The sequence below is a fragment of the Papaver somniferum genome, chromosome 11 (assembly GCF_003573695.1).
Source record: "Papaver somniferum cultivar HN1 chromosome 11, ASM357369v1, whole genome shotgun sequence".
Classification (NCBI taxonomy): Eukaryota; Viridiplantae; Streptophyta; class Magnoliopsida; order Ranunculales; family Papaveraceae; genus Papaver; species Papaver somniferum.
In genome coordinates this window covers 58435057-58462997 of record NC_039368.1, presented here as the reverse complement: position 1 = coordinate 58462997, position 27941 = coordinate 58435057, and the positions used below count along the sequence as shown (strand labels likewise).

General features: G+C 34.9%; 2 protein-coding genes across 2 annotated transcripts; both read left to right on the top strand.

Annotated features, from left to right (window-relative positions):
* The first annotated feature begins 8941 nt into the window (after nucleotides 1-8941).
* LOC113324454 lies at nucleotides 8942-10060 on the top strand. The gene has a single exon (XM_026572776.1). It carries the CDS (start codon nucleotides 8942-8944, stop codon nucleotides 10058-10060), a length of 1119 nt encoding a protein of 372 aa, XP_026428561.1.
* Nucleotides 10061-10490: 430 nt separating this feature from the next.
* LOC113324453 lies at nucleotides 10491-14262 on the top strand. The gene is made up of 5 exons (XM_026572775.1): nucleotides 10491-10742; nucleotides 11011-11934; nucleotides 12381-12617; nucleotides 12782-13347; nucleotides 13905-14262. The coding sequence occupies exons 1-5, from the start codon at nucleotides 10491-10493 to the stop codon at nucleotides 14260-14262; spliced, it is 2337 nt and encodes a 778-aa protein (XP_026428560.1).
* The last annotated feature ends 13679 nt before the right edge of the window (nucleotides 14263-27941 follow it).

Here is a 27941-nt window from a genome sequence, read left to right as displayed (position 1 = left end):
GCCATTTGCACAAAAGTATCGCCATGCCGCATGCCACACACACTAATTAGGGTTTCGACATGCCAAACCCTAATTTGGGAAAAGTTGCTACGCCAACCAAAGCCAAATAATGTTTCCCACGGCAGTGGGATTGATGTGGAAACAGGGTCAATATTGCCACATGTGGGTCCAATACCACGGCGCCAAATCCTTGCCTTGGCCATGCTACAACGCCACAGGCGTGACCATGCCGCAACGCCACTGTCATGTCGCTATGCCACGGCTACTAGCACGCCGCTATGTCATGGCTACTAGCATGCCATGCCACGGCTACGCCTCTGACATGCCACTATGCCAATAGAGACACTCCGCTATACAACAAGATGCGGCCATAATCAATGGCCATCCTTCCTCATGATATGCGATCTCGGCCATCCAAGTTCGCCACCGAACTGATAGACTTGTTGAAAGTTTCAGGCGACCATCTGCCTAAATCTAGTGGCCATGGCTATGGCAGGCTCCACTAGAACCACCGTGCCACTGGCATTCACAATCCATGCCACATTTCCACTGGCGTATACCAAAATTCCACCGCGCCATCATCAGGCACCAACACAAGATAGCCATAATCAACGACTACCCTCTTTCATGAGATGCGATCTCAGCCATCGAAGTTCGCCACCGAATTGGCAAACTTGTGGCAAGTTTTAAGCGACCAGCCAAAACGAGCCTAATAGCATTACATGCTAGTTTCCTGCGGTAAGTCCCTTGACTTTGACTTGCCGCACGTAGCGAAGTGATACCTGTTTCCCACGAAAACACTCGAGACATCAAACACTTCACAAACTGGGCGATGCTCATCAGGGTATTGGTCTGGAGGTTTACAGCGTGCGGCGTGCAATGCACCCGTTACAAGAAAGTGTCATGAAGTGGGACAATTAGTGGGGGTAAAAAGTAACGGTGTAAACGAATTCATTTCTTTCATCATGGAAGCATAATGTCTGACGGTTATATGAATTCACTTCTTTCATCATGGAAGCATAATGTATGACGGTTACACGTTACTCTTTTCTTCCACCACTCAATTTTTTCACTTCCTATGAGACCAGGGTACGTTTCAATATGACTTGTATAAAATAGGCTTCACCTATTTTCACCAAACAACAAGTTTGGGTTGGCAACAACACAGTATTTACAAATCACCTGGTAGATTTCCATTTTTCTAACCAGTTCTACTTTCAGATACAAGTCTTAGACAACCATACCTTTATAATCAAATATTGTGGTCTCAACACTCTCTTCGCTTCCCTCCCTAAGACCAACCCTTCTCCTTCACTTTGTGAGCGAAGCAATCCTGGAAAGGCCATTTCTTGGTTTAGGCCAGGATTGTACAGATTGATCACTCGAATCAAAAGTACTCCCGTACAGTGCATTGTTTAGGGTTTAGATTCGTTTCTCATCCACACACCCAAAATTACCAAAATCATCAGAAACAGTTTTCACCCACAAACACTTGTTTCATCGAGAATCTAATGATTCAACAAATTTTAGTCAAACCCAAGGCCTATACCAACCTTGTCTAGTCGAATCCAGTCCATCCCACTCAAAATTTTAGTTTGAATCTACCCAGAATTTTCTCAAAATTCGAACCCTAGTTCCGCCCTAACTTTCTTGCCAAAATCATATCCAAAATGGGGAAGAAGGGGGTGTCCCCCTATCTATCTGTGGATTCCCTTTAGCACTTGTCATGGGGTTGCAAATAATAATTTTGGGTTGTAAATAATAACTCTTCTGGGTGCCTTTAGCAACTCTTATGGGTGCCAATAACACAATTCTAAGGTATCTTTAACATAATTTTGGGGTGCCTTTAACACTTTTTCGGGGTGCCTTTAGTAATTTTCTCAGGAGGTTCAAATACCACTTTTAGAGCCAATTTCTCCACAAAATTTTTTTACTCCAAAAACACCTACAAACACATGAAATACCATAATAAGTATAAAAATGAGTGCTAACAATATAGAGGATTGAGATTCAAATAGACACATAAATGCGTTTATCAAATACCCCGAAACTTATTATTTGCTAGTCCTCCAGCAAATCTAATCTAGAAAATAAAATCCTAACTCACTGTCGCAGACATCGCGATTGCGTTTAGCGTGTGCAACAAGCCTTTGAGCCCCTAGGTGGCCCTAGTGGCCGAGTTATAGTCTCAAGATGGTTTACAAGAGGTGTACCCACAAAACCTTTATTATATTCCCTAGCTACCTGTGGAACAACACTAAAAAATCTCATTAATTGTCATACTCTCATCGACTATAGGAGGAATAACCCTGATGCGGATCCAATTGGTGTACACGAGTTTGCACTCAAGCGTACTAAAATTCATATATATATGACAGAACTCTACTCCGATAGTCGCACTATGGATATCAATATACAGAGTCAAAAAAATCACATGAATAAATTAAAAAGATGGATATATATATAGATGGTTTGTGATGTTGACTAAGGTGAATGATGTTTCCCATTATATATATTTGATCGTCGACGCAAAGATAAATCCAACGAATCCTAATGGATTGAGATACTTGTCTGAACTCTAATATCAACACAGTAGGTTTATACAAGGGTCCCAGCGGTCGATAATTTTAATTCTAAATCAACTCAGCTTTTATATACAAGGGTCCCAGCGGTCAGTTTATTTATTTATTATTTTTTTAATTTCGATTGGTCTAATTGGTTTGGTTTATTTTTTTGTTTTTATAGTAACTCAATCACTGTACTTCATCCCAGAGAAATCAAGGTAGTAGTGTCCCACCAAATCACTTAGAGAAACAAAAAGTTTGCAAAAATAAACATAGAAAGTGATATGACGACTCCGAGATATGGTGAAATTACCATGTTATTTCTAACACATGAGCTCTATCCTTTTATGAACAGACTCTTAGTTTGGGTCCCTTAACTCCTACAACCAAGATGTTTCCATCCACTTAGATTGGTTAGTGTTAATTGGCACAAATTTCTAGGCTCCGTAGTTTCATAATGCAACTAAAAAAGTTTCTCTCATACCCCAAAAAAAAATCTAACATTGTACTCAATGTTCTAAAGATAAAATTAAAAGCATGAACAAGGATAAACTGTTACCATTTGAGGAAAAAAAGAAATAATAAAGGATATTACCGTGTCGCATCGAGCATTGGTTACCTCCCAAGAAGTGCTAAGTTTAATGTCGTCATCCAGACATCAATTACCACAAAATAGCTAATCACCTTTCAAATCATATATCAATAGTCGAAACAACAGCGGGTCATCATAACCAAATAGAGGTAACACACATATGAGACAATTACATTGGATCGGAAAAATAAACAAATAGAGCACAACCTTATCTAAAGTTTTTCTCAAGAAAACCTGGGTTTATCTATGTCGCCCACTTGGGATCATATAAATATCTCGATAAACGGATTCATCCGGACAACGGGTCTCTAATACCTGGATTTCCTCCTGGACAGTATCAGGAGGATCTGGCTATGGAGTCTGAAGAGACTCAAGTAATACCTTAGATGCACAAAGCTCGAGTTCCAAGTCATGGAATTCTAAAAGGGATACTTGAAGATCAGAAGAACCATCACTAGGATGTTATGATTGATGTTAATAAATTTATTTATCTGGTGTATTTCGTTATTTTAAATACCCATCCTATTCAATACCCAAGTGCTCAAATACTGGTGATTTCAGGTCGCTCATTTTTAGCCATGTCTAATATCGTCATCAATTATAGAACCGGACTTATGAAAATATCCTTAGGTGATATGACCGTGAACTAAGTGTATTTAATGTTACTACACAACCTTCTGATGATTTAGAAGAAGTAAATATGATTAACACTTTAGTACAAGATCATTGGCAAGACACTTTGTTTGGTGATTCTTTAGATGAATTTGATGAGACAATTATCTTAGGTCAGATATGTGACCAGACTCTAAAACTATAAGAAGCTCTTGAGTATTTTTCGAACTCTACGGACCCTGAAAATTCAAACAATAATTTAGATCTTTCTGAGAGTAATGATTACCCTAAGTTTGGGGGTAGTGATCTAGAAGACGCTCTTGAGTATTTTAAAGACTCTAAGGATCCATAAATTCAAGCAATAATGTTAGGTCTTTCGGAGAGTAATGATTACCCGAAGTATGGACACCATGCCAGAATGTGACATATATATCGTCTAACTGCAATGTCATTTTAGTCGGTTTCAACTTACCAAGACCTAGCAGGTTGTACACATGATATGGGAGTAAATTAACACTAGATCCTAAGTCAAGCAATGCCTTATCAACTAAGTAATTACCAATCACATAAGATATAGTGGGGCATCCAAGGTCCATATACTTAAGGGGTATTTGGTTCATAAGGATTGAACCTACTTTCTTTTGGACATTAAGCTTATGCTTTCGTGTACAAAGATATTTAAGGAACTTGGTAATCATGCATTTTCCTAATTGCTTCCAATAACGGGATGTTAATGTTCACCTGCTTAAATGTTTCCATTATTTCGTTGAAAATTGACTCCTTCTTTCTTGGAACTATCAACTGGTATGGGGCTCTAGGCACGAAATAGGATCTATCAGGAACCGAATTAGCATCACTAAAGACTTTTTCAGTCTCTTCAGCTAGTGGATCCTCTTGGCAACTGGAATGTGAATCTACAATATGTCTACTATAAGGCATGGCTACCTTATTGTCAATTAACTTTCCACTCCTAAGGGTTGTAACGAAAATCACTTGATTGAAAGTTTTGTCTTTTCTAGGATAAGAATTAGTTTGACTAGGGAACCTTCCATTCTCTATATCTCACTTAGAGTCTTTTCTACCTGAATTACCTGGAGGTTTAACTAGCAAGAATCTGGGCATTAAATTGAAAAGTTTGCTCGGTTGTCTGTTGAAATCTAAGATGACTCTCTGCTAATATACTATGAGTTTCCTCTATGCTAGCCATTTTCTTCTCAAAAGGGTTTTGAGAGTAGGTTGTCTCTGTTGGATTCTTTGGATAACTAAACCCTGATGGAACTTGAAGATTACTAGTATGACCCTGAGATTATGAGAAATTAGGATGTTTTCTCCAATATGGATTATAGTTTTCTGAATATGGGTCAAACTTCTAACTATAGAGTTGTTATAAAGAGCATGGACTTGGTATTCACTAAGTTGTCCTTCCCTAAAGTTATCGGGATCTATTCCACAACTAGAGACTTGAGAGGATATAATCCTATTATCGACTTCAACAAAAGTCTTGTGTTTAGACAGACTCAATTTTAAAGCTTCCAACCGTCTAGATAAGGTAGCAAACTTAGCATCCGACTCAAATCTTGAGTCTACCATATTGGTGCTACTTCTATTTCCCAAAAGTGTTTTAGGGGTTCTAAACATGACTCATATTGTACGTATTTGTCAGCTACTTCTTCTGAAAAGGAATACGCTTGATCAGCAGTTTTCTTCAAGAACTCACCATCACATAACGACTCAACCATGGCTTTGGTCGAGTACTCTAACCCGTCATAAAGAATTTGCACTAGTTTCATTTTCTAAAACCCATGATGGGGACACTGCGATAAACGATCATTGAATTTTTATAAAAACCTGTAAAGAGTCACTCCTTGTTGTTGCATGCTGGAATTAATTTTCTTCCTAATACACGTGGTTTTATGTTTTTGGTAAAACTTCTGGAAGAAAGCAGCAGTATGTTTATCTCATGTTGTTATGGACTCTGATGGTAAATTATGCAACCATGAATTACTTTAATCTCAATGAAAAAGGAAACAATCTAAGATTTAAAACTTCATCATTAAGGTCTTTAACCCCAACTATTCCGCAAGTTTTCTCAAAGTCCCTCACATGAAAGTATGGGTTATTATCATATCTCCCTAAGAATACAAGTATCATCTTAATAGTACCAGGTTTCAAATCATAGTTAGTCATAGTGGTAGGTAACCTTTGCACGATCGTAGGCTGGACCTAGTTGGGTACATGTAATCTCGCACATTTGTCATTGATGGTACAGTTGGAGTACTAGGGGTACTTTTCTCACTAAGAGACGAACATTCAAAAGTGAATTGTCTAAAAATAGGGCTCTCTATATTAAGGTATTCGAGATCCTTGTTTCCTAAAATAGAACTACTAGGTTTCTCATTAATAAACTGACCTAGAGTGTCTCTTTTACGTTCTTCCATACACTTGGATTAAGAAAAAAGGGCTCACTATTTTAGTTAAGCTGGTTACCACAGAAAAATATACCTACAATCAAAGACTGGTCAAAGGTACAAGACTGAGGTTTGTGGTGTTTCGGATGATAATGCCCAGAGGGTTCACCGTACTATCCCACGAGTTTGCATAAGAATCGGTGACAGACGATGCAATTAGTGTGTGCACGTGTTTCTTTATACTCCCCCCGTTTCAAAAAGACAGTCCGCTTTGACTTTGTCAAAATATTAAGGAGACCATAGTATTATACTTGAATAACCTTAATTGTTTATCTATTCTATTTTAATAAAAATGCTAGTATTAAAAACTGCCTAAAACTGTTAGAAGGATTGTAAATAGGAAACTTAAAAGATATCAAATTTATGGAGTATAAACTCTATAAGGATTTTAATTTTTGGATCCAAATATATTTTCTTTTAAAAGGAATGAAGGATATATTTGTTTCGTTAATTATACAAATTTCTTTAATATTTTAGATTGCTCTCATTAAAAATGAATTATGAATATGAAAAAGTTAAGGTTATATTAGAGAGTTCAATGGAAAAATACGACTATAAACAGAAGTTGGAAACAATTTTGAACCTGACGGAAATAGAATAGAGGACAGTCTTTTTGAAATGGAGAGAGTATATAATAATAAATAAAATACTAAAGAGAAACAATCAACCATACAAAAATGAAAATACAAGTCCAAAACGAAATAAAGAAAAGAAAAAATAACAAAAAAAAGAGAACCTGGAAAAAAATCTTGGATTTTCTTCTCTTTGAGGAAAGTTAAACTTTCCACCTTTAGATTCAAGCAAAACCTGCACACTAAAAACAAAAATACCCAAAGTAAAATGAAATAAAAGAAATAAATATCTGAAAATAAAAACTAAATCTAAAAAAATATAAAAATATAAACCCTAACCTAAAAACAAGTCTGCTTTGGCGGCGCCAAAAATTGATGTGATTTTAAGTTGTTGTAGAAAAGTGGTAATAAAGTTCGTTCAACTCAGACTTGTGAAGATTATAGTTTAGAGATAATTCTAGCTTAACTAGAAAATATGTAAAAAGTGATAATAATATTAAGAGGAAATCAGACTCGGGATTCCACCATACAACTCATTCATGTGATTCAAATATTAATTCTAGACAATAATAGCTCAAATAATTATAAAATATTAACTTTGATTCTCCGTCACGGTAGATTTTTAAAATATTAGATGTAAACTATAAGTATGGCACATTAAAAGTTCTTAAGACCGCATATCAAACAAGATCAAAAATAATTAAGAAAAGTCATAAATCAATTTTAATTAATGCAAAAAGTTATAAAATAATTAATTAGAATTACCACAAGCGTGAAATATGGCTTCCTCCGTCATCTCAGTGTTGGGATTGGGATCCTCATATCAAAAACACACTCAATATAATTATTCATAGCTCAAAAGGTGTCTATAGTGAAGAAAAATATAAAACAGTTAATTTGCAACGCTGTATATGCGTTGCAGACTCACTGTTACAAATGAATAATTGAAAATTATAACTCAGTTACAGAATGTCTATTGTAAGTAAATCTGGAAGTGACGGTTTTTGTGACTCCTCTCTGCAATTCGCGACCGACTTCAACAGGCCTATGTTTTTCATGTTCTTGAGGTGCAACAACAACAAAATTTTCCTCGAGCTCTGATTTGTTCTTTGCTTCCCTCCAAATTTCCCCCAATGTCTCTGTACAATCGTTTATGTGACTCCCACAAACCTTTTTATACCTCACATATCGATTAAACCCTAATACTATCTTTGCATTAAGTCATTTTTATTCTCTGCAAGTTACCTGAGATTTTATTCTCCTTGTTTCTTTTTTACACGTATGTTGCCTTTCAAACTCTCTAATTGATATAGTCAAATCTTCAGAGAGATATTCTTCATCATATTCTCCATGTAATTTCCTTTTCCAACCCAAAAACCCGAGAAACTTCTTTTAACCTGTTTCGTGGAGAATTCGATCAACCAATTTTAGTTGAATCCAAGGCCTATACCAACCCCTCTAGCCGGATCAAGTCCATCCCACTCAAAATTTGAGATTGAATCTATCCAGAAGTTGCTCAAAAATGGAACCCTAGTTCTGCCCTAATTTTCCCGCCAAAATCAAGTTCAAAATAGGGAAGAAGTGATGTCCCTCTATCCATCTGTGGAGTCCCTTTAGCACTTGTCATGGGGTTCAAATAGTAACTTTGGGGGTGTAAATAATAATTCTTTAGGGTAACTCTAACACTTTTTCGGAGTTCCTTTAGTAATTTTCTTTGGAGGTTCAAATGTCACTTTTCGAGCCAAAAATTCTGCAAAATTTTATTTCTCTAAAAACACCTACAAACACATAAAATACCATAATAAGTACAAAAAATGAGTATTAGCAATATAAAGAAAATTAAGATCAAAATAGACACATATATGTGTCTATCTAATACAACCAAACATTATGGAAGGATGATTTGTTTTTGGCTTTGGCTTGATTGTAGTAAGGAGAAACGATTTAAAAGTGGAAGGGAATCGGACTGAGCTGAGCTCTGCGAATCGGCGACTGACTCAGTTCCATAATTTCTCGATCTGCTTCTTTCTTCATTAATTCCTTGTTAGTTTCAGGTGAATATGGTGTGGAAAAGTTAGATCTTCAAAGTTAATAGTTATTAATGGAGTTTCATTAAAAGAAATCGTTGGAAATATGGCAGACAATCATTCAGCTAGAGGCTCGAGGGTTGTCAACATTACAAAAATTTCAGAAAAATGTCCTTCGATTTCTTTGATTGATGATCAAGAGGATAACAGGTATGATTCATGGAAGTTTTCTCTGATAAGTAGATTGGATTTTCTTAGAATTAAGTTTGCTGATGCGATGAATATTTTAAAGAGTCAATGGAAATTAAATGGTAATTGTCATTTAATTCCTTTGGGTAAAGGATTTTTCACAATTAAGCTGTCTAATGAAGAAGATAAGAACTATATTTCAAATTATCGTTGGGATGTACAGGATCAGGTATTAAGAACTAGAAATTGGATTCCCGATTTTAGACCTGAAAATCAGAGAACCTCTCATGCCTTGATATGGGTATCTCTACCAGGATTAAGCTTAGAATATTGGGATGAGAAAAATATATTTACAATATGTGATGCAATTGGAAATACGGTGAAGGTGGATGATGTTATTCTTAAATTTTCAAGTGGGTATGTTGCAAGGGTTTTAGTTGAGTTAGATCTTTCAGAACCAATACCAAATAAACTCTGGATAATCACTAAATATGGTAGTTTCTCACAAGGTATTGTTCTTAATAAAATACCAAAGTTTTGCTCTCGTTGTAAGATTGTTGGTCATACTTTGGCAGAATGTAGGTTCAATAATAACATCAATAAGGAAAATCCATCAGAGGTTCCAGTGGGTAGTGTTGGGAAGCCAATAGACAAAGGTCAGCAGATGCCACATGAACCCTTTGATTTATGTCCACCTTTAATAATACCAGAAGTAGGAACTCCTAAACCAAATACTGAGATTCCTATTACTGAAGGAAGATTCAGTTCTCTGCAGGATTTAGCTATAAATGAAGAAGATGCTAGTAATGAGAGAATTCCAAAAGAAATGCTCACTCCAACAAAAATTCTACAAATGGTGGAAGTTAATTCTTTGGAAGCAAGTGTGATTAAGTTTGTCAATGGCAAAGATGGCACAGTATCTTCTGAAAGTGTCCCAGTAACTTCATGGTCTAGACTTTTTCAGAAGCCTGCATCACAAAAAGCAAAAACTGGAGATGATACTATGATGTATGCTTCTACTTCAACTAGTACATAATTGTCAAGTCAGGTGAATTCTACTTCCACTTCAGCTGGTACTCAATTGCCAAGTAAATACAACTTTAGAAAGAATCAAGGAAAATGAGGCACTATAGGCCTCCAATCCAAGAAATGAGAGTCATTTTTTGGAACTTAATAGGCCTTAGAAGAGCCAGGTCTCAAAATAAATTAAGAGCTCTAATAAATCAATTTAATCCTTCTGTAGCTTGGGTTGCAGAACCTAAAGTTTTTTGTTCTTCTTCTTTTTACAATAAGCTGAATTTGCCAGGAATGCAATGTATGGTGATTCATAACTCAATTTCTAAAAAAAAGGGAAACATATGGTTGTTTTGGAATAAGAATTTACCTACTCCTTCAGTAGTATCTATGTCAAGTCAGATGATTACAGTGGATATTGGTGGTGTTCTTGTATCTGGTGTTCATGCTCAATGAGAGCTGTTCAGAGAAGAATCTTATGGGCAGAGATGGAAGTTATTAGTGATCTAAATTTGACATGGTTGGCAATTAGTGATTTTAATGCAATTACTTCAGGTGATGAAAAAGTTGGTGGTAAAACTCTTAAAAGAAGTTCAATGATGGATTTCAACAATTGTCTTGATACATGTGCCCTTATGCAAGCTCCTAAAATGGTCTTATGCACTCTTGGTCTAATTGTCAACATGGAAGTAAAAGAATTTTGTGTAATTTAGATAGAGATGTGTTTAACCAGTTATGGTTACAAAAATTTGAAGGTTGGGAGTATAAAGTGGGTTTAAGAGTAGCTTCAGACCATGCTCCCCTACTAGGTGGTTGTGTCAATATTCCTAAACCAAAAAAAATGCTCCAATGAGATTTCAAAAAATGTGGTTATCACATCCAGACTGCATGGAAGTTGTGAAGAATTGTTGGTCTGAAAAGGTTGTTGGTAATCCAGCTTTTGTCTTTCAACATTAACTGAAAAAATTATAGAAAATTCTAAGGGATTGGAATTGGAATGTTTTTGGTAACATTAATGTTCACGTTAAGGAGGCAGAAGCAAAGGTTCAGGAGGCTATGCTAAATTCCAATAATAATCCTTTTGATGAAGAAGCATTAGATAATTTGGTGGCAGCTCAGAATTTGCATAGTTCTAAGGAAGCTCAGTTATATACTTTTCTGAAGCATGAATCAAGAAATAAATGGATAAAAGAAGGAGCTGCCAATACAGGTTTCTTACATGCAAAACTTAAAATTAGGCAATCAAAGAATAGCATCAGTGAGCTTGAGGACCAGGATGGAAATATAATTTCAGACCAAAAGCAAATTTCAGAAGAGCTAATCAAATATTTTGAACAGAAATTTAAGTACAAGGAAGTGGAAGATGTTGAACATATGCTGAATGTCATACCAGAAGTGATAACTAGTGATGATCAGGAAATGATTGAGAAAGTTCCAGATGAAGAAGAAATTAAAGCCATATTATTTGATATGGACCAGGACAGTGCACCTAATCCTGATGGGTTTTCAAGCTGTTTGTATAGATCATGCTGGGATATCATTCATCAAGAAGTAGTGGAAGCAATTCAATTTTGTTGGAGAAGGAGGTTTATACCTAAGGGTCTCAACTCCAACTTTTTAGTACTTATTCCAAAAACTGAAGGTGCAAGGAAACCAAGTCAATTCAGACCAATTGGCCTGAGTAATATAAGCTTCAAAATTTTCAGAAAAATTCTGGAAACCAGAATGGGTAATCTAATGCACAAATTGGTCTCTCCTCAGCAAGTGGCTTATGTTAAAGGTATATGTATTCAAGACCAGATAATTTTAGCTTCAGAATTAGTAAATGAGATGTCAAGCAAAAGAAGATGTGGAAATGTAGCTCTTAAGCTTGACATTTCTCAAGCTTATGATTCAGTTAGTTGGGAGTTTATACTCTTGGTCTTGCAGAAATTTGGCTTCTCTAAAAATTAGTGTGAGTGGCCTCATACTTTATTTCAGTTAGCCAGAATATCAGTAATAGTGAATGGTGGGCCTTGTGGTTTCTTGTTTGTAGGAAGAGGACTGAGGCAGGGGGATCCTTTATATCCAATCCTTTTTGTGTTGATGGAGGAAGCTTTGAGTAGAAGACTCACTTAACTAGTAAATGAAGGTTCAATCTGTCCAATGATGGTAAGGAAGGGTATTCATCCAACTCATCTATTCTTTGCTGATGATGTTTTCATCTTTATTAATGGAGGTAAAAAGAGTATCTTAAATCTACTGCAACTTCTGCAAGACTATCAAAAATGTTCTGGTCAAATTATAAATAAATATAAAAGTAAAATGTTCATTGATGGTACTTCTGAGTTGAGGAAATGCAGATTAAAGAGATGATTCAAATGGAAAGAAGTGAATTCCCTGACAAGTATTTGGGTGTAGTGCTTATTCAAGGAAGAGTGAAAACCTCCACATTATGGCTAATGGCTGAAATGATGCAAAAGAAGCTTGCTGCTTGGAAGGGCAAGCTATTGTCTTTTCAAGAGAGATTAGTGCTAATTAAGTCAGTCATGTGCAGTATCCCTGTGTATAGTATGGGTATCTACAAATGGCCAACTTCAGTCATTAAAGCTTGTGAAAAAATTATGAGGAATTTCCTTTGGTCGGGGATGAAGATATAAGAAAATATCACAAGTTTTCTTGGAAGAAAGTATGCACACCACTTAGTGAAGGAGGTTTGGGGATTTTAAGACTTGAAGTTATAAACAAAGTATTTCTGATGAAGATAATTTGGAAGATTAATAAGTCAGATGAAGAATGGGCCTTGTTTTTTCATGCAAAATACAAAGATAAAAATGGTCAGTGGAGTACTAAATGGCAAAAATCTTCAGTGTGGCCAGGTTTAAAATGGGCATGGAATGCTCTTAAAGATGAGATCAGATGGAGTATTGGGGATGGTACCAACATTTCAGTATGGTTTGATTTGTGGATTGGTGACAGATCACTCATTAAAAGATTTGGATACACAGATTACATTGCTGCCAATATTAATTTGAAAGTTTCAGATGTAATGGTAGATGGTAAATGGTCATTTGATACTGAACTTCAAACGATGATACATAATGTTAGGCCACCTAAAGTTGTTGGAGGAGAAGATTTGCAAGTTTGGACTGGTGATTTGAAGGGTAAATTCTCAGTTTCAACTCCAGTGAACAAACTAAGACGCACAGAACATCCAGTTAGGTGGTGTAGATTCATATGGAAGAACTTTATCCATCCTTGTGTGGCTAGCAATATCTGGAAATTGATTGAAGGAGTGTACACTGATGATCAAAAAATGATACAGAATGGGTATGACATGGTTTCAAGATACTGCATTTGTGAAGAAAATGAAGGCAATATGTTTCACTTGCTTTGGGAGTGTAAATTTAGCACTGAGATATGGAGATGGATATGTTCTATATTCAATTTTCAAATTCCAAAGTCTTTTGATGATGTGTAGAAGAGAGCAGCTAATGTTAGCCCTTTGGTTAAACAAGTATGGATATGTGCAGCTTGTATCATTCTTAAGAAGCTGTGGTTTCAGAAGAACAATTTTTTTTTTTTGAAGACATAAAGCCTAATATGCAGAGATTCAAGTGCAGAATTTTAAAATTGGTTCATGAAAGTGGATTGAGAATCAATGGTACTAAATGGAGTCAGAATTATGATCAGCAGATCATTACTGCCATTGATTTGGGAATTACACATTCCAAGTTTCAATGCATCAAAAAATGTTGTTGGACTCCTCCTGAGCTAGGTGTGGTGATGTTTTGCTGTGATGGCTCATCCTTTGGAAATCCAGGCTCTGCAGGTTTTGGTGTTGTAGCTAGAGACTAAAATTGTCACGTAATTGGTACTCTCACTAGGGGTATAGGTGTTGCTACAAACTATTTGGCAGAGTCTTATGGTGTCATGAATGCTTTGGAGTTGGAAGTTGAATGGAAATTGCAGGATATCATTATTGTATTAGATTCAAAAACAGTTCTTGCGGAATTTGCTCAAGGGAAGGTGCATTGGTTTCTGAAAGGGAGATGGAAAAGGGCTCAAGGAAAAGTGTCCAAAATAAGGTATCATCACTGCTACAGAGAAGTGAATTTCTCAGAAGATAGCATTGCCAAAAAGGGTGCTTCTCTTACAGCAGGGAAAAGATTACTACACATGGGAAGACCTCCTTATTTACCAAGAATTGAAATGCCAGATGTGGATTACTTCAGATTTTGCTAGGATGAGTATCTAGATTCAGTTAGAGTTCTAATCAATTTTTCATTATCTAAGTTTCTCTCTTGTAGTTGATCAACAACATTTTTCTAAAATTTTAATAAAAGTTTATGTGATTCAGAAAACAAAAAAAAATAGTAAGGAGAAATCATTACGGCCAAATCTTTTCTAGAATGTATGTAGATTATAATCAATCCTTGGCTAGTGGGTGCTAGAGATATACAATATTCACTAGCTAAGGATTGACTTGCAGAAATTTAGAGGCAAGAAATCCATATGCGTCACATAATTTGCGGAAGATAAGTTTCCACCTTTTTTTAATTATTTATTTGACCTTTTTTCCTCCCACTCATCTCGCACTAAATCTTGACCTTCCATATCATGTTTAACAGCTTAATTTTATGGACTGTCGGGTCCCGACGATTTTTTTTTTAATTTTTTTTAAGAGAAACGTCTATATATAGAAAATAGTTTTTCTTCTAAAATCACTCAAAGTCATCTTCAAACAACTTGATTTTCCACTTAAATTATCTCAAATCTCCTCAACTCCTAAACAACATTTTTTCTTAGTTTTTTTTTTTGGCCAATCCCCTTTCTAAAATGGTGAAAAATAAATATAATTCTTATCAAGAAGACTTGCATCTTCCCCCATTGTCTTGTTTTATAGAGAATGAAGGAATTTATACGGTTGACATAAAATTATTTTTGAAAAAAGTCTTTGAAAATTTGCAGAAGATTGTGGTGGAAATCTGAATAATTGTAGTGGTAGTGAGATTCAAAGTAGATTTAGCACCATCAAGGTGAAATGGATTACTTTTTGCTAAATTAGCCTCAATTGTTAACAAAATAACAACACGTTGGATAAAAATCAATTGTCTAAGTTAACTAAACTTAATTTCTACAATTTTTTTAGAGTTTTTGTCCATTTTTTTTACTAATTTATGCCTTATTTTAATTTCGTTGGTTACAGTGGCGATAAATTAATTTTTCAATAAAAATAGCAAACCTTTGAAGTGCGACATAAATACACAATGCTTAAAGAAATTGGGAATGTAATAGAGGATCAAACCAAATATGCGTATTTGAAAGTCGATTAAATTGGTCAAATATTTAGTGATTGTCCTGAGAGATCTGGGGTCTAAACCCCGCTTGAATCAGGATGGGGATCCTTCTTTTGTAAGTTGGGATTTAGTTATCAAACTTTTTCTTATAAGAGAGATTTTCCGAATAGGAAAATAAATAAATTAAAATGCACTCCAGTTATAGTTTTTTGTATTTATATTAGCTGGAACTAAAACGAGAAAAATTGTTAATATGTATTTTGTTGTTTAAGTTTTGTATCTACCTTCATCGGCTAATATGGCGTCTTATGATTTCGTATCACTCCGATGCGTGCTAATACGAACCACCAAAACCATGTAAATATTTGGTGTTGTATATGTTATCACGTCAATTCAAAATTGTTATTTTGTCATATGAAAATTTTGGTTCAAATTTTAATAAATTCGGTATTATTATTATCATTATAGCCAGTCTAGACAATGACATACACTCAATCATTTACAATGTAATAATAATTAATTTGAATTACAATATTTTTCGTCTACAATATTTTAATAAGTCTTATTTTAAGTATCAATTATCCGTACATTTATATTTAAACATCTATTATGTGCATATTTTAGATGATGAAAGATGGCATCATCGTAATTGGATAAAACCAACAATCATTCAATACCAATCAATTTTAGGGGTTATTATCATATCATATGAGTATTGATGAGTACCGTTGTTCGGGTATCGATATGGTATCTGTATCCACTATACATGCACAATAAAACGGTTTGGGTTACAATTGCACATCCATACTAATATGAGTCTAACGTATGCTTGGTTCTCTAAAATCCAATTACAGTGTAGTTCCACTCAGTGTAATTTGAATTACCTATTTTCAAACGACCTCTTCGAAAACTCACATGTTTTGACATGTTATTATTACAATAGGAAATGAATTCTCATTTGTTTTATGATTCTTTTTTCCTGTAAAATAAAGTGTTTTTTTTATGAAGTTTTGTATTCCGTTTGGATTTTTTCTCAAGCTTCCTCTCATACGGGAGTTTGAGGATCCATCCCCTGCAATAACATGTGAAAAACAAGGGGCGCCGAGTACACCATAAATTTTTGATTCGGAAACCTGTATGGAAATAATTTTCATAATCAGTAGAACAGATCAATAGTTTAAGATATACCTGATATGAAGACAAGTTTAACTTGGACGATCTCAAAAAATTTTCATATCCCTGGCTAGCACTTAGGGTGCTCTTACAAGTCTGTTTTACATAAAATTAATTATCTGTAACTTAATTATCAAGTTATTAGTGTTAAGTAGCTTCAATTTGTGTGTTGGATAGGTTTAAAGATTAACGACTGAGATGTACTATGTGCTGAGTCAGCTTATTCGATTAGGGTTTATACGAATAGCTACTTAAGAGAGAGTCTACCTTCTGAGTTCATTATGAATGAAAAGAGATAAGTTAAAGGTTGTTTTCTTGAGTGCAAGTAACAAATTAACTTAGGGTTACTTCTATCACTTATTGTTTTAACAACAAAATCAATATAACCTAGTATTTACCCAAACTATTACAGAACCGAACTCCAATAAGCGCAAGTCTTGTAATCTATCTTTTAAGATACGAATTCTCAAGAACAAATCTTGTAAGTTCTATACAGTCCTTTAAGCTTAAAAACTTTCTAGGTTATTTTACGCACTATTATCGATATTTTTATCATAAAGATAAACAATATTGTAGCGGAAAATAAATAACATTGTTTATGAGGAAAACTACAAAGCAGAAAACCTCGGGACCTAGTCCAGAACTTGAAGGCCATACTGTATTAAGCAGATAAAGACACTAGCCTATTTTCAGACTTCATACTGGGATGTAGTTGAGACCGAATTGACCCTACTGTGAATTCAAATGCAGTTATGCTCCTTTATGTGTCTTGGATCTTTCAAGACCCTATGTAATACGATTCCCATAACCGACTTCCTTACAGGCCTATGAGTTGCTTCAACCTAAGTGAAAACTTTTATAACCATTCTGCTTCTAACAGATATCCTATTGGATTTCATTCAGAAATAAATTCGATCAAGGTATGGAAATCTATATGCTTATGGATACAAGATCAAGATTAGCTTGAAATTATTCTTTCCAAAACTTATAAAGATGCCTAATCAATTCTACCTCATAAGAACAATCTGCACTCATCAAACTAGAAGTGATTTAGGTACCTATCTTGTTGAATCATAAAGTCTGAGATGAAGAATACTTTGTAAGTTTTATCTATGAAGTTACTGATCTATAGTTCGAAAACTAAAAGATCAATAAGAACAAGATCCGGACAACAAGAACTATCACGTAAAACATAGTATGGCCGGTCTTCACTAATCCCTTAGTGAAGTCTTTTAAAGTCGTAACTTAATACAGTTTTTACCAGTGTAAATTTAGGTTTTAGAGGAAGACTCTAACCGGAACTAGGAAATAGAAGTGTTAGGATTGAGATTATAGTGTGCAGCGAGTCCTCTATATATATTGATGAACAATGCTCAAAAATGCAGGTTCATGAACTAGTTTCCATGTTTACAAATTCCTTTGTATTCAAGCAAGCTAAACTTCTCCATATAGATTGTGTATGAAAGCATACGAGAAGATTCCTTTGAATAACAAAGAAGATGTGTACAACCATAAGTACATAACCAAGTGGTTTTCCAGAGAGCCATGGCTAAGTAGTTTTGGAACTGACAAACTTAATTTTTCATAAGACCAAATTAGTTCGTGAACTAAAAAGTCGTCTCGTAAAATTGTAGCTTTTAATATTGAAAAGTTCATGAACTGCCTAAAATAGTTTGTGTACTTGAAAATAGAATTTGTAAAGGAAACATGAAAAATCAACTAGTTCACGAACGAAAATGCTTACAGGAAGGTAGTCAAATGAGATTTCAAATGAGTTATCTAAATTTTATGAAACTCCATGTTATTCGATTAAGATTTCATAAAAGTCATTCCAACATCCTTGTTATTCGAATGAGAATTAAAAGTCACAGATTTGTTGTTTTCAAAGATTTGGGGAGACTTTTTTAGGAAAATAGGCATGGTAGAAATCTCTAGTAGGCATGGTAGAAATCTCTACTCAAGAGGTGATATTTTGAGAGACTTTGAAATTTGAGGATTTTTTTTCTGAGAGTAGGACCAATTTTTTTTCTCTTTTTTGTTTCAATTGACGACGAAGGAACAGGTTGTTTGCACAATAGTCCATCCGACCTCATCTGATCAAAGAGATTCTGAAGGCCATTTTCCCAAAATCAAACTCAGAGGAAACAACGAGAAGATGCTAACCAATGGAGAGATATTATAAGAAATAAAATATGGGATGAGCGGAATAAAGAAAATGAAAACTTTGGCATAGGAAAACAATGAGATTTATTTTGACAATGAGCACGTATTTTATAAGGTATTCATGGTACTTTTATTTACATTTTAACGTGCATAATTAAAAAATCGGTAGATGTTTTGAACTTTTTACTATATATAATACATTTTTTGTCTCTACAAATTGCAGAGACTCTTCACAAATCTCTTTTTTTTTGTCCCTATTTACTCTCAGGGAATCACTAAAAATCTCTAGATTTCAGGAGAATCTCTGGAAGCCATTCAAATAAAAATTCTATGAAAGTCTACAGAAATCTTATTTGACTACCCTGCTTAGTTCCCAAACTAGTCAATTTTGAGATAATTGTATATACTAATCGTGTTCAAACGAGGTGGCACTAATTTTCTAATGCAACCCTCTATTACCTCTTGTGGCCGCACTACTCCATCCAACTGCGCGACAAATAAACCTAAGAGGTAACAAGATAACCGGAGGTGATCCTCAAGAAAGGCCTAATTTTATTTTGTTACAATATTAAAAACAAGGGTGTTAATGGATGTATTTAGATGGGGATAAAGCAACAATATCCGTATCCAAATATGAAAACACTGTACAAATTTGAATTCTGAATAGATATAATTATTTCACTTCCAATTTGTATCGAAATTTTAATCCATCTCAAAATCGTTATGAAAGAAATTAATAAATTATTGGAATTTTTGTAAAATGTAAATATTATATAATAAAAAAATTAGGATGTCCAAAATTTTTGGTTAAAATAACATGATTATACAAAGCTTTTTGTTGGCAGCCTAGCAACAAGCTAGGCTCCAACACCTTTTTGAATAGTTATGCCTAATCTATGAAAAATAAAACTACCAAAATCACTACTAGCGTCATTACTAAATAAAAAATTCTTCAGACGCTTGAATAAACACAAAGTGTCTTCACCAAGTTCCCCTAAAATAGAGAAAGCTAGGACCCCAAAACCATATCCATGTGAAACACACTTGTCCAAATATTTAGTGTGTTTACGTGAGACATCAATATCTATAGATTTTCCTGGGACGAATGAGCGAATTCCTTCCCCAGTGAAGGGAGAGACACCTGTGACATCCATACAAACATCCTGTCCATTTTCCCAATTGAGCACCAGAATATCAGCAGGTTTCAAATCTTTGTCTCCATTCGTCAGAAAACCAAGAGAAGCTTCCTTATGTGCAGGCACACTAGCTTTGTTACAATTGTCAGCAACTATATCACGAACAACATCATGTCAAAACTTAGGGCCAATATTCTTAGCACAATGAAGCGCGTGATCCCCAAAAATGTCCATGGATTTTTTACAACTTGGAAATAAACCATTCTCAACAAAAAGTGGGATGCCAAGACGATAGCAAAGCACAACTCTAAACTGTCTCGGACCAATACACTGATTGAGCCCACTGATAGGTATAGCCAATAAATAGTCCTGAGTATGTTTAACACGATTACACTGCCACAAGATGGAATCTCTTGCAGACATCGAGAATTGGCTTGGGATTTGCTTCTTAACCGCATCAAAATAAGTGACTTCCGGGGAGTGCATGGAAGGTGGGGCAGTATCATTGACACAGTAGGTAGAAGGTAATCCACATACCTGGATAAATCTCTGAAGTGCAAACTGATAGGCAGAACCTCTGTCTGTTGAGAATAAGTTACCAAGAATCACCTTCTGCACCGATGTAGTCTGACTCTGGAAAGCAAGGTAGCAGTAGGATCTGGTGTCCGCCATGGTGTAAATTCCTAATCCACCATCTTTGATAGGCAAGGTAGCTATCCGCTGCTGCAAACCCCGCGCCATCACCCGTGATTAGTAATCTCAAGTATTTAATTAAATGATCATCAAAAAGATGAATGGCCGGTTACAGGGAAGCAGGATTGGTAGTGCGCATTGCAAAATATAATTTAGACACACCAGTGCAATTGCGAAGTAACAACATCTCACTTTGGGGATCTTTGAGTTTCTTGATTGCAGTCATTAATTGAACAGTTTTATTCACCCTCTCAACAACATATCACTGATAAAGTTCACATCTAAACTCACCGGACCACCCAAAAGTTTGACGCTGTTAGAGGGTCTACCAATATCAACATGGAAAACGCCATCAACTGTGCTCTAGGATCAATGGAAGGCCAAAAGACTTCCGTCTTCTTAATGTTGATATGCAAACCCCTGCTTGGTCCTTATGTCTCAATTAGGATTAAGATATTTATAAATAATTTAATTGTAGGAAGACACAATTTTATTTTTGAAAAGACTGAAGAATTGCATGGCTAATCATGATGCAAATCATAAAGTTGACTGTTTTCTCTTTCATAGAATAACTATTAGTATTCAAAAAGGTGTTGGTGCCCAGCTTGTTGCTCGGCTACCAACTAACTCATTGTAAATACATTTGCTTTGTTGTTTATTATTATTATTTTTAAATAAATAAAAATAATAATAATAACAAGTAGGGGATTTCTAAACATAATACTTGGATTATAGGAATTTAGTTAAATTTTAAAACGGAAAGAAAAGTGAAAAATGGATACACTTCGGTAAACGTTAAAGTACATATGATTAATGTTTGGATAAGATAAAACTGAATTATTTATGAAAGAAATTAATAAACTATCAGAACTTTTGCAAAATGTAAATATTATATAATAAAAATATTAGATTAAGATATTATAAATAATTTAATTATTTTTGCAGTGCAAATGTAGGGAAAGTAAAGAGGCAGAGAGTAGTTTCTATTCATCAGATTCATCGGGTTACATGGAACAATATCCTTTATATACATGTAAAAGGGAAATTCTAAGTATCTAGTTGGGACGCACACCCATGGTCCGTAGGCCCTACAAGACTCCCCCTTGTGCGGTCCAATAGAACTCCGTACTCAGTGCTTCACATAAAGTGCTTCGAATGTAGGTCTTCAAATGTAGTTCTCTCTTTTATGACTATTGTGCCAAAATCAATCGCCTCATTAAAACTTTTACAAGGAAAAATCCAGTGGAACAAAACCTTGGTACAACTCTTCACATCTAGTACGTCACATGTTGTCTCGTACTTTACATGTAGTTCATTACATGCAATACGATCTTCATGGACCGACGAATCTAAGTTAATTACCTCGTTAAAACTTCGTCAGGAAAACCCAGAGGGGACAAAACCTGAACTAAAGAAAAACAGTACAAGATTAAGGAAACTTAGAACATAGTTGGAATCGAATATGTTGCCTCATTAAAACCTTGACAAAGAATACCCAATGGGACAAAACCTTGGCAAAGGAAAAATAGTACAACGTGATAGATACCACTAAAGGTGACCGTTGCATATGATCACTTTGTTCCGTTGAAGTTGACTAGTTGCTTCACAACTCCTAAGGCAGAGAATCCTCGTGGGAAAGACAATAACCTTAACTGGGAAATTACTTCCCAGAGTTTGCTGCTATCTCATTAAAAACATTTCCAAGTAACAAAAACCCGTGGGAAAAAGTAACCTCGGTAGTAATAACACCAACACACTATTAGATTCCCCCCTGATGTCAGACAGTTTCATTAGTCCAACCAGTCATGGGAATTCATCACACTTTACTTTGGTGACTTGAATATTTTTAACCTCTGTGTACATTTCTTTGATTCAGATATTTTCAGTAGTAAAGCGATCTTTATGTCTTCAACGTTTAACATACTTGATTTTTTTAGTGTTATCTCGTTAAAAACCTTGGCGAGTAACAAAACCCTATGGGAAAAACTATTATCAATCGAAGGGAAAAAGAGTACAATACAACTTCAATTTCGAATTAAAATATGTGGACATCTTATATCCTTGGATCCTCTCCATGATTTCGGCATCTCCCCATGATTACTTTCAGAGTTGTTCCAGACAGTTCCTTTAGTCATGTACTTTTCGAAACTAAATATCGGTAGTAACTTAGAAAAATAGTCTACCATATCTCACCCTGATTACTTTCGTTGGGGAAGAGATTATTTTTCCTTCATAAACAACAACCTTTGGATTGCAGTTCCTTTAACATTCTTTTTTATGTCTTTGCAGGGGGAAAAAACTCATGTCAATGGTCACTTTTAAGTATATGATTACATTCATTATACCATTCCAATGATGTTGCGTTGGCGCTGAGCTATATTTAGCTAAGAAGTTCACTGAAGATGTAACATTTGGTAAAGTACATTATGCTAAGTACAATAATGCGTCTATTATATCTGGATAAGGGAAATTCATCTCCTGACACATCTTTGTCATCTTCTTTTGGACGACTTGGTCATTTACTTACACTTGAACCTCGACTAACCATGTGAGTGATAGCAGGATGCATGTCCTTGTTAAATTTCCTGACAACTTTAGACCTATGAAAACTAGTGGAATAATATACCACAAGCTCAAATTTTGATTGAGCTTTTCCCAGATTTCTCATCTAAAATTTGGATTTAGAATAGCTTGTAGGATCTCTTATTACATCAAGAGCACCCATCATGTCTTTATCATCGACATAGGTAATTACAATTCCAAAACAAGAACTTACTTGTGAATGTGCAAGGAAAAAATACCTTACTTGTATATCCCCTCAAAATCAAATAGCCACTTAGACGGTTATACCGTACTCACATGATTGTTTCAAACCGTAAGTGAACGTCAAAGGCTAATTGTAAACGCGCTTCTTGGTATAAAGTCACTTGATTTGGGTAACAAAAGGGTATCAAGCCCTTTTGTAAATATCTTTTATCTCTTGATTCTTTCAGAGATACATAACAACCACATACATATGCTGCATTTCAGGTCCTTTTGAAATTACCAAGCTAACTAAGTGGCGGAACGCTATAATGTTCATTACAAGAGGACAATTCTAGGGTTTCATAAGAAACTTCGCGTCAGAAGACGAGTCTTTATACTTTAAGACTTCATTCTTCTCACTGCGCTTGGTGACAAATAATCATGTATGTCATATAGGCTTTACACTTGGTTGGTTAGCACTACCACACCAAATACATGTATATTTGTCAAAGAACCAAGTTCTACCTAGATTGTGTAGGCCAAATATTCTCTTTGTGATATTAAACAATAAGAAGCGTGGTTCGATATCATCGTGCTCTATTTCCTTGAGAAATTATATATAAAAATAATCATTAATATGCTCGCACGATCATTCCATTGCCTCGTGTGTGTTCTTCTAATACTTTAGTTTTTCATTGTTCTCTGGAATCATTAAACATCGGAACGTCCTTCAATATTGATTCTTGGACATAGTCAGAGACAATAAAATGAGATGAATTCATTAATGATACAAATTAGGTTGTGCCTTTCTCATGTACTTCCTTTCTAGGTGAGCATTGATCCAACCTGGTGGTATCTTCATCTTCCTTTACGGAGCCACGACCTTAACTATACTTACACCATATGTGTTTACAACACCTTAGTCTATGGTGTACCCCGTACTGAGAATTTCTAACCTTGTAGACACATTTGAAGTTAGTATGTGTGATCTTGTCACGTTGCCGATATCATTGCACTTTCTGAAATCAATTATTCTTTATCACTTCACATTTACATTTGTGGAGTATAAGAATCAATATGAGACACAATGGGACCACACCACGACAATTCATGTAATTTCCTTAGAAAATACTTTTTCTTATCTCCCCCTAACGACGGGAAGACTGTCTCATTAAAATGACAACCCGCAAATCTAGCGGTAAGAGATTTCATGCCAAAGGTTTTAAAATGCGGATAATTGTTGGGAGTAAATATCCAACGTAACTACTTATTAGTTTTTATGACCCATCATAGTACGATGTGGACTCGTAATGGCACATTAATAGTGCAACAAAAAATATGTAAGAAAAGGAATGTCAGGCTTATATCCAGTTACCAACTGGTACACAAAGAATGGTTGACCCATAGTGGGTCTAAAATGAATAAGTGAAGATGCGTTTAATATTGCATATCCCCAATAAGTCAAAGGTAGGTTAGTACTCATAACCATGCCTTAGATATCATCTGTAACCTTTGATGATAGCCTTTGCGATACCATGAGGTATAGAATGCTCTGCATTGATCTTATTAATCATGCAATAACCATCAAGTCTTTTTGATGTACACTCGCTAGAATTTACAAGGGATGGTTAGCCCTTATATGTATAATATGTGCTAGTAGTTTTCCAAACGCAAAATTTCTTGGGAACTATAACTAGTACAAAATGTCAAAACATCAACCAGAGCCATTAGTCACTTTAATGGTCCGCACTCCGCATGGATATTTTTCTAACATCACTTTTATTTGAAGAATGAGTTGTTTACCATTTACATCTAAGTAAAACGGGATGGTCTCAATCATGTTTTACTAAAGAAAAACTCTGTAAAATGAGTAACGTGCTTTCTTACTTCAAAGTATAATCGGGAGAGCCTGTGCAAATCTAGTAACTTTAGAAATCACTTATTGTGATATATACCATAACTTCACATTCTATTAGATCATTGTCTCAAGGGATGCCCGTGTTAATACTTTCAAAACGAAACATCGTGTCACAACCAATGTGCCTTATGGTTATGTCAAAGCCTTTATGAGTCAATCCCAATCATTGCATTGTTAGGATTAATATGGATTCAATAATCCAAGCACTAGCGATTTACAATTCACTAGATTGACTCATTATTATTATTTATTTTTCCTAAGAACATGCTTCCTTTCACATTCATTAGAAACAATTTATTTGATGCAGTCAACTCTATTCTCACAGTAAATTTCCAAATGGTAGGTAATAGTTCACGCATGGACACCTTTTGAAACTTAACAAGGTGTAATTATCCCTTAGTACGATCAGATATTATGTGACTTTTGGTCTTTGTTCCATCTCAGCAAAAAATTTTGAGCAGTGCTTCGCTCGATGATCCAATTATCGTAGACGTGAGACTTGAGAGATTTAATGAGTGGTGTGGCCTTATTACGTAACAAAAGTGGGATTTAAATCAAGTATTTTAGATTGAATACATGTTATGTTATAAGAGGGGTGATATATTTTTCATCCAGATATATCTCAAGTGCTTTAGAGAATTTATGTTTCGTGGGAATGATGTACTTTTTATTCCATAAGCGCGGACATTAGATCTAGTTCAATTAAATAGTCAATTGGCCAGGGAAAGTTCTTCTTGTCATCAAAGTTGATTTTTAAAGCATGATATCCTCTAGAAATTGTTTGCTACTATGATATACACATTACATTGCATATACCAACACCTATAATCAGGTGCATTTCCAACCCTTTTATTTATGATCGGAGCTAGAATTATATTTTAGCTAATCCCATGTTCGGTTGATACTTGTGTGTTGGTGTTATCACGATACATATGTCCCTCTACACATATTTAACTATTCCCACAAGCGTATGAATGGGTATGACTGACCCTCATTTGAGGTTTTTTCCATTTCCAACTTTTCTACATTTAGCTTAATTTGAGAAATTTCTTTATCTCAACATGCCAAGAAAATATCACTACACATGTTAACCACTTACTTTAGGTAGAATAGATTACTAAAGATAGTTCTCTTGTTGTTATAATTCAACATGTACTTGGTTCGTTAGTATCATGGATGAAGTATAGAAATGGAAATTTTCTGACTCATATCACCTTTTGTGAGTTCTTCCACTAAAATTGGAATACATGTGATTTTATTTGCAACATATATTTTGAAACTACCGACTCTTTAATAGTCGAGCAAGTGGATTACATTCCACGGAACATTCAAATTTGGGGAGAAAATATCAAGTACGCAATAATTGTGCTCAAGTACTTCTAAACCCCAAATAAATACATTGAAATCGAGTTGGTACAACCAATTGAACAAAAGACATCATTTAACTATAGCCAATATCATATTCAGGAGAACAAAATAACAATAAAACCAAAATTCTTAATGATCGAGATCAACAGTCATAATTGAAGTTGACCGTTTATATAATATGGACTTATCTTAAATCAAAAAAGAAAAAATATAACTAGACACGTTCTAAAACCAAATAAATAAGTCCAGTAAGTAATCAATGTTAGTTACATATCTCAACCTTTGGTTCTCGCTGTACATAGACAAAACCAGAGCCTTATTCGTATATAGTCCAGGAACAGAACATGACAGAATATAAGACTCTTAAGCAAATTTACTTTCTCCTCGGAACGCGAACAGAATTTCATTCGCCGAGATTCCCCACCGATGGAACTATGACACGATCAAACTCAGCATAAACATACAACAGATAAATATAGATATATTATAAAAATGTAATCACAGATCAGAGATCATTTCTACACGGAGTCACAATTATATTGGATATGCCAAATCAAAACCAGGGAAAATAAAAATAAAAAATAATATATATATATATATATATATAGGAGAAACTAGATCTACCTTTCAAAAAAAAAACTAGATCCAACTCACCATGGAAAAAATTATATATATAGGAGAAAGTAGATCCAACTTAGCTGAGTTGATCCCAGAGATTTCAACATTAGCTTGACGATAATTGCATATCTACGTTAATGTAAATCATCCATGTAGAAAGAAAAAAAAATCAATACGATCCAATCTAGGTCTGCGGTATAACGTCGTGCATGATAACGTTTTGCAGTGCAAATCTAGGAAAGTAAAGAGGCAGAGAGTAGCTTCCATTCATCAGAATCATCGGGTTACATGGAACAATATATTTTATATACATGTGAAATGGAAACCCTAGGTATCTAGTTGGGCCGCACATCCATGGGATGTCGGCCTACAACAGTTATATAAATTTAGTTAAATTTTGAAATGGAAAGAAAAGTGAAAAATAGAATGTTGATATATACTTTCATTAGTACAAAACAAAGCTAGGATAAGTTAGCATGTGTTAGTGGTGGTCAGGATTTGTCTAGAAAAAGATAAATCAAGGGTTGTTGTTCTCCTGGCCACCCCCTACAACTCGCACGCGTGGCATTAATTCTAATATTATGAATGAAAAATGAATACTCAAGTCAAGATATGAATTTTCAAAAATTATAACGGGGAGGTTCGAACTCATGACCTATTGTGTCATAAGAGTGGTCTCTAACCAGTGTTCCACCTTGGTTGGAATTAATAGAAAATATAAATCAACGGTGGTACTTTGTTCAAATTAAATATCATAATTGTTTTATTAATTAGTGTTTCAATAATTGCACATAATAAATAATCTATTCA

Coding starts and splice junctions, on each gene's coding strand:
- LOC113324454 (XM_026572776.1), top strand. CDS start 8,942: ATGGCAGACAATCATTCAGCTAGAGGCTCGAGGGTTGTCAACATTACA.
- LOC113324453 (XM_026572775.1), top strand. CDS start 10,491: ATGAGAGCTGTTCAGAGAAGAATCTTATGGGCAGAGATGGAAGTTATT. Junction 10,743..11,010: donor TGGAAGTAAAAGAATTTTGT/GTAATTTAGATA, acceptor AAAAAATTATAG/AAAATTCTAAGGGATTGGAA. Junction 12,618..12,781: donor TCTACAAATGGCCAACTTCA/GTCATTAAAGCT, acceptor TTTCTGATGAAG/ATAATTTGGAAGATTAATAA.